The 13,706-nt window shown below is 42.9% G+C and overlaps 1 protein-coding gene across 3 annotated transcripts in view; it reads right to left on the reverse strand.

Annotated features, from left to right (window-relative positions):
* Positions 1 to 13,706, reverse strand: part of Nhlrc2 (NHL repeat containing 2) — a 53,699-nt gene that overhangs the window by 11,513 nt on the left and 28,480 nt on the right. For all 3 annotated transcript variants that reach the window (XM_021151653.3, XM_021151654.3, XM_029472364.2), the window contains exons 6-7: positions 2,777 to 2,876; positions 227 to 458 (exon numbers count right to left, since the gene is read on the reverse strand). In XM_021151653.3, the coding sequence (XP_021007312.1) occupies positions 227 to 458; positions 2,777 to 2,876 (332 nt within the window). The remainder of the gene's footprint in view (positions 1 to 226; positions 459 to 2,776; positions 2,877 to 13,706) is intronic.

The raw sequence follows: 13,706 nt of genomic DNA on the forward strand, positions 1-13,706 counted from the left end.
TCCCTCTGTAGACCTGGCTGGCCTTGAACTCAGATATCCGCCTGCCTCTGCCTCCCAAGAGCTGGGATTAAAGGCGTGAGCCACCACCGCCCAGCTCTGTATTTCTTTATAGCCATGCTCTCTCTGCTTTGACTGCATGTTATTACAGACAGGCCAGAAATGAATCCCTGCACTCCATGGATGGCTCACTCAGGGATGTGCGCACAGCACACGGCAGCTTCTTTACCATGGGGTCTCGCTCTCCGCCTACGAGGTGCTTCACAGCTCCATCTCTCAGCGAGACGGTCCGCACGGTGCTGCTCTCGCTGTCGGCCACAAAGAGGCAGCTCCAGGGCTCTTCTGAGGCAAGAGCAAGGCCTGACGGCTGGGCAAAGCCTGCCTTGTGAGGATATGCGTTGTTTCGGTTCTCTTCATTTCCACTTCCAGCAAAACGAATGCAGGTTCCTTTTTTTAGGTCACTGAAAGACAAGTTCATAGGTGAGTTCATGAGTCACTAAGGGGGCGTAAATAACCAACTTGACTATGACAGCAGTTACACAGATCCACAGAACCAGTGACGGACTGCCTGCCCACTGCTGCAGCTGTCCAGGCACTCTCTTGGTGAACTACTAAGTAGGGGGCCCTCTCTTTAGCATAATAACCAACTACTGAAATCACTTTCTAATACCCGGTAAGAAATCCCTGATGTTACTACAATAATGATCAGATTATGAAATAATAATGAGATGATTTTATTTTCATTTTAACTTCATTCATTTTATTCATTTACAATATCAGGTTCTAGAAGAGAACTACTAATAAAGAGAGTATCTAGTTTTGGTCGTTTAAAATGTCTATGTCTTCTATAAAACAGCTCGGCTTGGAAGACCTCTCTACAGAAGTCCTCCATGACACTTCAAATCCCTTGGCTAAGGAGCTCAGCATGAAGGAGCACAGAGATGCTGCTGACACAGGCGCTCTCTATGTCACTGTCTGCTAATCTGATTCTTCTGAGGACGGGCATGTATGTCTTCCTTCTACTTCTAACACAGAGGTCATCTAACTGCATCCCTAGTGTCCAACACAGTACCTAGTGAAAGGAACCAACAAACATTTTACATCAGTGGTCCTCAACCTCCCTAATGCTGCGACCCTTGAATACAGTTCTTCACGTTATGGTGACTCCCAACCATATACTTATTTTTGTTGTTATTTTATAACTATAATTATTACTAAGGTAAATCACAATGAAAATATCTGTGTTTTCTGATGGTCTTAGGTGACCCCTATGAGAGGGTCATTTGGTCTCAAAGGGATCACAACCCACAGATTGAGAACCACTGTTTCAGATGCATGACAGTCATAAACCACTACACAGCTGTGTTCCACACCTGTGCCTGGACACCTGAGGTCTTGGACTTGCTAGACAGCTGTCCCTTTCTACAAATAAAGATGAGTGCAGTGGGCTGGGCGGTGATGGTGCACACTTTCACCAGCACTCAGGAGGTAGAGGCAGGTGGATCTGAGTTTGACGCTAGTCTAGAGTACAGAGTGAATTCTAGGATAGCCAGAGCTACACAGAGAAACACTGCATAAAAAGCTAAAAGCAACCAACAAAAGATAATTGTGAGCTTGTAAGCTTGCATGACTTCCTAACAGCTTTGACTACTACTTCCTATGACTACATAACAACTTTGTGGTCTCTGACTGTGTTCTGGTCAGTGTTTTGGTCAACTTGACACAAACTGGAGTCATCTGAGAAGAAGGAACATCAACAGAGAATGCCTCCATCAGACTGACCTGTGGACAAACTTGTGGTCACTGATGACTGACATGAAAGGGCCCCGCCCACTTTGGGCGGTACCACCCTGAACAAGTGGTCCTGGGTTTGTGAGAAGCAAATGGGCAAGCCAGTGAGCAGCTCCAGTGGCCTGGCTCAGTGCCTTCCGCAGTCACTTGCTTATTCTACATATAGGCTCTTACTGGATTACCTACCAGATACAGCACAGGGCCGAGTACACTGAGTAAATGGAACCAGGCTCATTTCTTTAAGAGGTAGTGTAGTAGGAAGAAACAGTTATACTCAGGCATGAGCCAAGAGACAGAGAAGAGAGGAGCAGAGGGGAGTGCAGCTAGCCCTGCCTGAGGCTGAGGGAGGAGGGGGAGTCAGGAGAAGTACTGCTCCCCACCCTCACGTGCCCACCCGGTGCCAGTGCTATCCTAACAGCAATCACACAGCAATCCCCGAGGTGACACAAACACATGCGATGATGGAAAATGACAGAGGTAAAGGGGCTCACTCACTCTCCTGTGCTTCTAGTAAGGAGAGCTAGGATTGCCATGCGGTACTCTGAAGCACCTGAAGGAGTGACTGCAGACACAGGAACTGTGTTTATGTTGTAAAGGATTAAAGCCCCACCTAACATTTCTGCTTCTCTCTCTAGGCACTCAGAAGAATGGCTCCTCCCAGGCTCTTAGAAATTAGATGCAGCCACAGGCTTAACTAAGGCTGATGAAATACAAGTGGAAGTGACGTCTGTCACCTCTGAGCAGCAGCTTTGAGAACCAGCTAGGGACTCACCTCCTCCTCTCTATCTCTGCCAGAAGGGCTGGCAGAGCTCCTGACAGCAGCTGCCTCCTCAGACCAGTGCTCCCCAGTGAAGCCACAGAGAGAGCAAGAAGCCTGCTCCACGCTTCTGTCGGGCCATGTGGCTGAGCGTGTGCACCCTGGCACGGTGACCTGGGCCGGGAAGCTGGGGACTGAGGAGGACGGCTGTCCCAGGACACAGCCACTTACCTTTTCTTTGGCAGTGTGCCAGAGTCTAGGAGGAGTGCCCATATCTGATGAGTCCCTGCCATGGCAATCCACAGGATGTCATTTCTTTGGACCTCTGAACCTTTATGAAAATAAGTAGCATGTATTATATACATATCTGGTTACTATGAGACTTTTCAGGAACTGAAATCCATAGATGACACTAGTTTTTATAAATCTGTTTCGGAACACGGTTCCTCAGGGAAGATGTGTTACTAGAAACCTGCCTCCTCACCTGCAACAGTTTCATGAGAACCCAAAGCTGTCATATTTTTTTTTTTAATTAAATGCAGTACAGGGTGATAATTCAATACATGTTTACAATGTGCAATGACAAAATTAAATCAATTAGCATTTCCATTTCCTTAAACCAAATCCACACATTCTTAATAGCAGTATGTCAATCTGCATCTCTGGAAACAATGTTTTTAAACACCGATTAAAAATTTTTTTTATGTGACACAAAAATGGGCTGACATTCTCTAAGAAAACTCTGGCAATTTCCACAAAAGAAGTGATGCTTTTAAGAGCAGTGTGGAAGCATACTCCTGTAGTCCCAGAGGCTAAGAGGCAGATTTCAGAGGAGTGTGGTAGCCCATTCCTGAACTGCAGAGGCAGAGAGGCAGAGAGGCAGAGAGAGAGGCAGAGAGACAGAGGGGCAGAGGGGCAGAGGCAGAGAGAGGCAGAGAGGCAGAGGCAGAGGCAGGAGAAGCCCAAGTTGGAAGCCTGTTAAGACTACATAGCAAGTTCCAGGCCAGCCTGGGTTACAAAGTAGAGACCCTGTGTTAAAACAACAATAAAAAGAAGCTAAAGGAATGTGTCTTTTTATTACCAAAGGCATGGGATTTGCTATTCAGACACAAAGTAGAACAGTCATTTGCAAATGCACTATCTAGTAGCCTCTAATACTTATGGGGTTGTGTCTGTAGGAGTGTGCACATGTGTGTGTGGAGGCTGGAGGTCAATGGGTCTCCTTCAGTCAGGCTCTGCTTTATGTACTTACTAGACAGTTCTCTGTGTACCTAGAGCTCACTGATCTGGCTAGACTGGCTGGCTACTGGGAAAGCCCAAGGATCCTCCGTCTCAGTCCCCCAGGGCTCTGAGGCAGGCCGAGCTTTTTATGTGGGTGCTCAAGACTGAGTTCAGATCCTCAAGCCCTTTAGCAAATGAACCACCTCTCAGGCCTGGTTTAAAATCCTTCAAGGAGTTTAGCAGACCAAGGGTACAGTATATTATAATATGCTGTTTACTACCATGAATTTTACCATTTTATTTTTGTCTAAATCCGAATGATGTCACACTTATTATAAGGGGAAAAAGCTCTGCTCCTCAGATTTGTTCTGTTAACATATTTAATTTAATTAGGAGGCACTCTGAAATAACTGAGACATTTTAACTAAAGTAGTCTGGTAAGACATTATCTTACAGAGTTATTTTATTTGTAATTTTTAAAATTTCAAGTATTTTGTGATGAGAAGGGTATTCGTTCCTAATTAGTAATAAGTTTCAGATGTCTTTTAATTTAGTAACAACAGAAACAACCTACAATGATGACAGTTCTCAAGTTATCAAGGATACTATATCTCTGAGCGCTTTCCAAAACCCATTCCCGACTCTGGAGAGGCCCCTGAGATAGGTACTGTTAGCAAGTCCCACTCCAGATGAGTGCCCAAGCACAGGGAAGCCAGCACGCCAGGTCAACTAGCCAGCAAAGGAAGGAACTGAAGTCTGGGCCCAAGCCAGGCTGAGAGCAACAATGCCTCAGTCATGGTGTGCTGATCCGCTCGCTCTGTGTTGTCAACTGCTCTGCAGCAGGAAGTTCCTCAGTGTGCTTCCTTCACACAACCGTGCCTGCAGATGTAAGTGCTACCAAAGGGGACTCTGCTGCCCACGCTCTGGGGACCCAGTCTCTGCTTTATCACTTTAAAAGGAGATCAAAAGGCCTGCACAATTAATTTTTAACACACATCACTTCATCAGTTATTCTAGGGCTACTCTCTGGGACTGCTAAAATGACTATGCCATCTAAGCTAATAAAATATTCCATTATTTCAGATATAATGACATTCAGATGAGAACTGCTTACAGGCAGCAGTACTCAAATGTCAGCCATGATCATTATTTCATGAATCTGGATCTTACCTTTAGAGCATGTTGCATTAGGCAAGCATAATAGATCTACAAACTCAACAGCCTGGAGCAGATGGCACTGAGGGTAAAGAGTAGGACACAATGTCTCCCTCACACGTTTGTTAATTCGATAATAAGCACTGACTACTACTGTACTACAACACACAGTATCCACAATGCACAATGTTTACAACTGCTTACTTGTGTTAAAACCATCACAAATCTAAGATTATAAAGGTACTGTCTAGGACCCAGTACATGCCAGTACAACAGAAACAACCTACGATGATCATATCAAACCATGGGAATAAGTTCAAGTTCCTGATTAGATAAAGGTATTATTAACCAAGGAAATGAACAACAGAGTAACAGAAAAGCATCAGTAAGCGAAATAAACAAAGGCAAGAATGGGTTGTACTTACTTTTACAACGTCTGGAATGTTTCCCTCTCACAATATTCCAAAGCCTGTATTTATCCCATAATGTGTTTAGACACATTTATACACAGAGAACTGTAGACAATTACAGTCTGAAGCCCACTACTAGGCTCTCCTAATTTGCTCTCAATGGAATTAAATTAAGCACCTGGTGTGATGATGGCCTTTGACACAAGAGGACTCAAAGCATCCTTTCTATGATTGAGGAGCCAAATAGTTCAGGGCCTGAATCCTGGCTGCAGTTTTTTCACCTGCCAAGTGAGGCTGACTGTCCAGCCTTAAAGATGGCCAAGGGGACGAGTCCAGGCTTGGGAAGCTAAGCACCACACAGTACTGGTGAGTGCTGGATCCTAGACAGTACCTGCAGGCTCTCAGTTCCTACACCAAGAATGCTCCCTCCCCCTTCTCCTAGGACTCTCACTGGCAGCCCCCAGCTTGCAGCTCTGTTCAGACTCTCGCTTCCCTACCCAGCATGGCAAACCTGTACCATTATCCTCCAAAATCACCACCGAGGGGAGCAAACCTCACCAAAATCAGCTCTGCTCGTGAGAGAGACAGTACCAAGGTCATCCCAGAACGAACCCTTATTTTATTACTAATTACTTCAATTTATTTTTCATATTTTAAAGACATATAAGTGTAATTGGATTATATTTCTGTAGATTTTACTTTGGTTTTTCAGATAATTTACAATGGGGTTGGACTTGGAGTCTAACAGAGCTGAGAATTCTTGAGTTACATATGAAAATGCAGCCTTTCAGGGCCTCTTAATGTTTCTAATCATAAGAACTGAGCAAACTAAGACCCACAGATAACCTATTTATGAATTTGATAAGCAACACTTTCAAGGTAATTGATAGCAACCATCATATTTAATGATGAAACAGTATAAACATAACATGCTCCTGCCAACAGAAATGAGATAAAAGACCTACCATTACCTCTATACAGCACCATATGAAGGTCCTACCTTGTGGAACAAAAGCAATACACACTCACTCACACACACACACACACACTCTCTCTCTCCCTCTCTCTCTTTCTCTCTCTCTCTCTCTCTCTCTCTCTCTCTTTCTCTGTCTTTCCTCTCCTACTTAAGACACCTTCTGATTGGTTTAGTAAAGAGTTGAACAGCCAATAGCTAAGTAGGAGAGGATGGGTAGGCATTCTGGGCAGAGATAGGAACTCTGGGAAAGAATCAGCACAGGGCATTTGCCAGCCAGACACGGACAAAGGCAGAGGTGCTGAGACTGAAGGAGAGGTAACAGGCCACGTGGCAGAATGCAGATTAATATAAGCAGGATAATTTCAATTATACAAGCTAGCTGAGAGGTAGCCAGCTAAGACCTACTAAAGCTTTCATGACTACTAAAGTCTCTGTGACATGACTTGGGTGGCTGGTGGGTGGAGACAGTCTAGCCACAGAGCCAGCGAGTCTAGGCCCACTTCCACCCGGCTTGATACTGAAAATGAAGAATCCTTCAAAACAGGGTCATCAGCTGACAGACTCAGTCAAGGCAAGAATCTGTGAGCCTGCAGGCAGATCAAGAGGAGTTACTGCAACAAGGAAAGGGAAGCCAAGGCAAGGAGGGAAATGTGCCAAGGCTCTGGGACAAACACTGAGGAAGGGGAACTCAGTATCTGGAGGTCCAGAAAGACAGGAACAAAAAGTAAGGATGAGAGGAGATGCCAAAGGAATCCCTGAAAACAATGAGGGACACCCAACTACAGAACAAAGAAGACATGAAACCACAGCAGTCCGTCCGTCCAGGTGGGGTGACTCAGGATTAACAGCCATAAGGCTGAAACCAACCGCAAAGAAAGGCTTGAAAGCAACCATAGAAAAAGCATACTTTACATATAAAAGATCAAAAGCAACGTGAGCAAACCGCTCAGAAACCAGGTGTCAATCCAAGGTTACCTGTGAAGTCAACGTGTCTTCTGAAAGGAAGGTTCAAACATATTCCCAGCTCAGAAAAAGGCAAGAAATCAGCATAGCTGGTGTTGTGGTTTAATATGCTCGGCCAGGGAGTGGCACTACTGGGAGGTGTGCCCTTGCTGGAGGAAGTACGTCACTGTGTGGGCGAGCTTTGAGGGCCTCTCCGAGAGCTCAAGCTCTGCCCAGTACTGAGAAGCCAGTTTCCTTTGGACTGCCTGTGGATCAAGATGCAGCATCATGTCTGCCTGCACACTGCCATACTTCCTGCCATGATGATAATGGACTCAACCCCTAAAACTATAAGACAGCCCCAATTAAATGCTGTCCCTTGTAAGAGTTGCTTTGATCATGGTGTCTCTACACAGTAGTAAAACCCAAACTAAGACAACTGGTTTAAAAGAAATGTGAACCAAGCCTATGGCAGAACAATGATTTCAAGCACATGCTGGGACTGGAGAAACATGGCAGTCAGCTTCATCCCTAGGCATTTACCCAAGAGAAGCGAGTGAATTATTACCACAAACAGAAACCAGAAATGTTAGTGGAAGAGGTACTGTATTTACAACTTTTAGCAACTAGAGACACTGAATGAACTGAGATGAGCTCCACCTGGTCAAGGAGAGACAGCAAACTCCAACAGGGATCGTGAAAGCACCAGCCTCAGGGGAAGAAGTTAGGCACAAAGAGCTGGTCAGAGGAAGAGGGAACTGTTGCTGCCAGTGGCTAGAGTGTGTGTGGTGACATGGAGAGACTGACAAAGACCCACAGGAAACTTCCTGGGGTGACCCTGACTGTGGTCATAGTTACATGATTGTACACACTGATTAAAACACACATCTATGTAGCGAGAATAAAATTTGCTGCTTCTAAATTTTACCTCATTAACTTGAAACAAGATAGTTTAAAAATATTCTGACAGAGAAGCCTCCTCCTGCAATCGATGGGAACTAACACAGAGCACCACAACAATATGCAAAGAGTAAGAGACTTTGGAGCACTCCGTCCTGAATGAAATTCTTCATGAGACCCTCCCTTCAGGCCTTCAGCCCTCAGGGATTTCTGCTTCGGAGAAGGTAAATTGTAAGAGCCAGAGCGGAGGGATGGAGGGATGTGTGACTCCACGGAACACTGTCCTCTAGACACAACAGGACTGATGCACATAGGAACGCACAGGGACAGTGCAGAACAGGACCTGTACAGGTTCAAACCAGATGGGGCCCAGCACTGAGGGGGAAGCAGACATGGAGCTCCCAGCCATAGCTAAGAAGCCATTGGCAACTGAGCCTTGCTAAGGAAGCTAAGGAGTTTTTTCCAATGGAGTCTCATGGATATGCAAACCACACTTGAGGGTGGGCGCCATGCACTGCAGCAGATGCCCAACACAAAACAACTTCATTGACTTCTTATGCCTCATTTGCTTTGTTTGGGATTTTTTTCTCCTTTGGTCTTATTAGTCTTTTGTTTATATAATATGATTTCTGATTTTGTGGGTTATTAATATGATTTTGTGTGTGTGTTGTTTGCCTGTTTGTGTTTTTAAAGAGAAGGAAAGAGAAAGGGAGTGGAGCTGGGGTGCTGAGGAGGACCCAGGAGAAGCTGGGGGAGGGAAAGCATCATCAGAGTATATTATATAAATAACTTCAATAATGTTATTATATAAAAAGAATCTTCTATCAAATTTTAGATATAAAAATACAGCTAGAGCTGGGCGTGGTGGCGCACGCCTTTAATCCCAGCACTCGGGAGGCAGAGGCAGGCGGATTTCTGAGTTCGAGGCCAGCCTGGGCTACAGAGTGAGTTCCAGGACAGCCACGACTACACAGAGAAACCCTGTCTCAAAAAACCAAAAAAAAAAAAAAAAAAAAAAAAAAAAAAAAAAATACAGCTGTTTTTCAAAATAAAAGTACACAGGCTACAATGCATAAATCCCTTTAAACATTCCTGCATCACTGGATTACATTTAAAACAAAAATATTTACTGATATTTTATAGATGTCAGGTGATAGATACATCTAAGCATATAAGTGCAAAAAATATATTTTGTCAACAAACTATCAGCTAAGCACATTCATGCTGGATTCCAACCATTAAAGGTGGTGTAAGAGGGGCTGGAGAGATGGCTCAGCGGTTAAGAGCACTGACTGCTCTTCCAGAGGTCCTGAGTTCAAATCCCAGCAGCCACATGGTGGCTCACAACCATCTGTAATGAGATCTGACTCCCTCTTCTGGAGTGTCTGAAGACAGCTACAGTGTACTTACATATAACAAATAAATAAATCTTAAAAAAAAAAAAAAAGAAGGTGATGTAAGAAAAGTGAGTTTGTATCTAAGGAAAATGCTGACTCGGAGTCAAGGAAGGGTAACAGGATTTAAGCACAGCATCCTTTCTGTGACTCATTCTGAACCAGGGGTCGTCTGAAGCACTCAGGACTGGCAGACACTGACCTCCACAATAAAACACTCTACAGGCTGTTGTCTGGCATCAGCAGCATCAAGAGGGGAGAGAGACACCTTTTAGAAACACGGTAAAAAGAAGTTGGTAAAAGATGAATCCATCATAGAAACCACTATCTCACAGGGAAGTTGTCATATTTAAAGTGATAAGATGAAATTTACTTTTGTAAAATCCATTTTGCTAATTATTTTTACTTGATTGCAGCAATTGTATAATTAAGTCAAATGTACAGGTGTATTTAAAAATACACCTATTTACAAATTATAAATATATTTAGGATAACTAAGCATTTTTCAGTCTATTTCTTTTCTTCTGTATGAGTGCTGTCTGCATGTATACCTACATGGCCAAATCTTTTTTATAGAGGGTCATGAAACACCATGTGATTGCTGGGATTTGAACTCAGAACAGCCAGTGCTCTTAACTGCTGAGCCACCCTCTCCAGCCCCTTAAGTCTAAGCTGAACTTCTCGGTCAAGTACACACTCAGCGGTTATCGGCTCTGTAACCTGCCATTTGCTTTACTCACCTCTCCATGTGACAGAGTAATGTAACTAAACCCTACCTGCACAGGCATGTACAAGTGCGCAGCCGCAGCCGCAGCCGCAGCCGAGGACTTCTAAGTGAGCCTCTATGATCGCATGCACCTTCTCTTTTCAGAAGCCACTAGTGTATAATTTTATCTTTTTCATTTCTTTCTAAGTTTAAATCTGTGTGGATGCATCTTCCAATGCTTCATGTACCTTAACTTCTACACAACACTCAACAGAGGTTCCTTTCGTACACTCCTGATGCTTGCCTATAGTTCTGGGTAGCTGCGTTCCACTGATGTACACTGGACAGAATCTACTATTTAAAGATAATACAAAACATATCTTTTCCTACCTTCTCACTTTCATGAATTATGACAGAATTTAGAACAAGAGCTTAAGAAGAACCACTTTCCCGGACTGCTGAAAATTTCAAGTATTCACCCTAACATCGGCTTGAGCCGGTGACATAAGCATATGACTTAAATACACACAGGACTGAGATGGGATGAAAGATGGTGCCTACTCTGAGTAGAAGAATACTTTAAAAGAACATATAATAAAGGCAAGTAGCTAAGTCAATTGTTAGATGTGTGGAAAATATAATTATTTTCAGTCTTCATATTTATTTCTTTACATGTATTAAAAAATTCTCCACATGCTTTGAGAAAATAAAAAATCATTTATCTGAGGTGGTGAAAAAAAAAAAATAGAAACCGCTTGAAGAAAAAGCCCTATTTTTGCACTGGGAGCCTGGCTAGCTGGGAGTGGCGGTACACAGCTACAAACACAGGCACCCCGTGCTGTGGTAGCCTAGGCTACATGTAAATACCCGGTGAAACTGGGTCTTCAAACTCAACAACAACAAAGAGAAACTGACTTTGAAATTTACAGTTATATTTCTTAAAATACTTATGGATATTTTATAAGTCATCATATTTTTTTTTGGACTATCTACTAGATCAGCAGTTCTCAACTTGTGGGCTGTGAACCCTTTGGGGTTACATATCCTATATCCTGCAAATCTGATATTTCATTAAGATTCATAACAATAGCAAAATTACAGTAGCAATGAAATAATTCTATGGCTAGGGAACTGTGTTGAAGGGCTGCAGCGTTAGGAAGGTTGAGAACCACTGGGCGAGATCTACAATTAGGCTCAATTGGCTCTGCAAAGAGGAAGTCTATTAAATTCCATCTACTTCAGTTTCACAAATGATCAATCTTAATGACATAAAACTTAGAATAAGAAAGTTAAAGACCAGTAAGATTACAAAAGAAAGGTGTGAGTGCCCTAATAGTACAAAATAGGTCATGTGACATCACACTTTGTTGAAGATAAATTTGTCTCTAAATCCCATAGGGATCAATCTAACAACACGAATAGAAATCATAGTCAAAATCCAGTCCAGAGCCTAAATGAAATCTGAAAAAAAACATAAACAACCTGGTCTTTAGGAAAACACTATAGCTATTCAGATTACAAAAAAAAAAAAAAAAAAAAAAAAATTCTCTAGTACACAGTCAGATGTCATTTGTAAGTAAAAAACTCAAGCATCAAAAAGTCTCCAAATGGGGCTGTAGTTTGACTTTATAAGTAACATGAAATAAATATGTACATGTAAATGTAAATACTATATATATTTTTCAGTAGAGATATTTTAAGTGGCATCAAGCACATAAGAATTTAGTAAGAATAATTAATCTAATCCTATGATCCAGTTGTCAAAGAATTATACACTAATATCGGTTAGGACTCTAAAGTAATTCAAAGCTTTAGTTACGAAGATGTTTTGGGTTACTTATCACTTTGAAAGTCTTATAAAAATCCAAACAATTGTCCCTAATGCTAAATAAAATTTCTGGGGCTACTCAGTACTTTATAGCCATTTTTTAAAAAAAATTTTTTGTTTGTTTTTGTTTTTTCGAGACAGGGTTTCTCTGTGTAGCCCTGGTTGTCCTGGAACTCACGGTGTAGACCAGGCTGGCCTTGAACTGAGAAACCCACCTGCCTCTGCCTCCCAAGTGCTGGGATTAAAGGTGTGAAACACCACTGCCCAGTTTATAGCCATTTTATAAAGTCTACATAGCAAAGACTTACAGACACCCAGCTTAGCTCCCAGATAACTCTAGAGACAGCATGACCACCGAGAGCAGGCCTTCAAGTGGCATTCATAGCACACCCTCTGAGCTCACAAATACGTACGTGCCCATCTGCTGGAGTGATGACATGCCTGTTTTACTTTCCTACTGCTGTGAAGAGGCACCATGACCACAGTAACTTATAAAGAGAGAATTTATTGAGGGGGAGAGGGCCTTGCTTACAGTTCCAGAAGATTAAAGTTCGCAGCTATCATAGCAGGTACAACAGAGGCAGACAGGCATGGTGCTGAATCAGTAACTCAGGGTTTACTTCTGATTCAAAAGCAGGAGTCAGAGAGAGAGGGGTGGGGGGACAGAGTGAGTGCAAAGTGGGAAGGGCATGGGCTTTTGAAACTTCAAGCCCTATCCCCACTGGCACCTCCTGCAATAAGGCCACGCCTCCTAATCTTTCCCAAACAGTTCTACCCACAGGGAACAACTGAGCATTCAGGTGCCACTTTATGAAGACCTTCTCATTCAAACCACAACAAGATGGTCACAGAATTAGGTTAAATGCAGAGACATAAGCTGAGTTAAAGCAGGACTTGAAAACTAGGGTTAATAAAGATGTATCTCTTCAAAGGCATATCGCCTGACTTAGAACTTAACAGTATTTGTCAATAGTTAGGACTTCTCTTAGGGAGTAAGATGGATGTATTCTCGACACAAAGATAAACAACCAGCAACACCATGAGGAGTAACTGGGAAAGCGCCTGGAAGAAACATTAAATATTCCTTGGTCATTATGTTTATCTAACTGGATAAAGTACATTGTAACTTTAAGCCAAGCAAATTTTGATACAAATGCTGTACGTTGAACATTCTGGCTCTGTATTTATCTATATCCACATACTTTCCACAGCCTCATGGTGGGTAAAGTATAGATCCCTGTCCCCTGACTTTGACCTTATGCCTGTGTGGCCGACCTGTGTTTCTTTTTTGTTCTTAGATCCCATGAATCCTACACATAAAGCGTAGCTTCCCCTCTCTCTGAGACAGCACTAGCACAGCAGAGTAAGAATTCTCAATGTGAAGTCGACAGAATACACCACGAAGATCAGGTGGACCACTCGGCTCCAAATTCTAGTCCCCATGGACTCTACTTTTCTTATGTCTGATATTAGATACAGATAAAACCACCTCAGCATTGAGGACCAATGATAAGAATACTGGTGTTTCTTTTAGTATGTTCACATGGGCAATATGGCACAAAGACAGCATGTCTCATTTATTATCAGCATCTGCCTAACTCTTTACAGTAATATTTTTTTTTTTTTTTT

Source organism: Mus caroli, unplaced genomic scaffold, assembly GCF_978045245.1.
Source record: "Mus caroli unplaced genomic scaffold, Mus_caroli_1 scaffold_20, whole genome shotgun sequence".
Taxonomy (NCBI): Eukaryota; Metazoa; Chordata; class Mammalia; order Rodentia; family Muridae; genus Mus; species Mus caroli.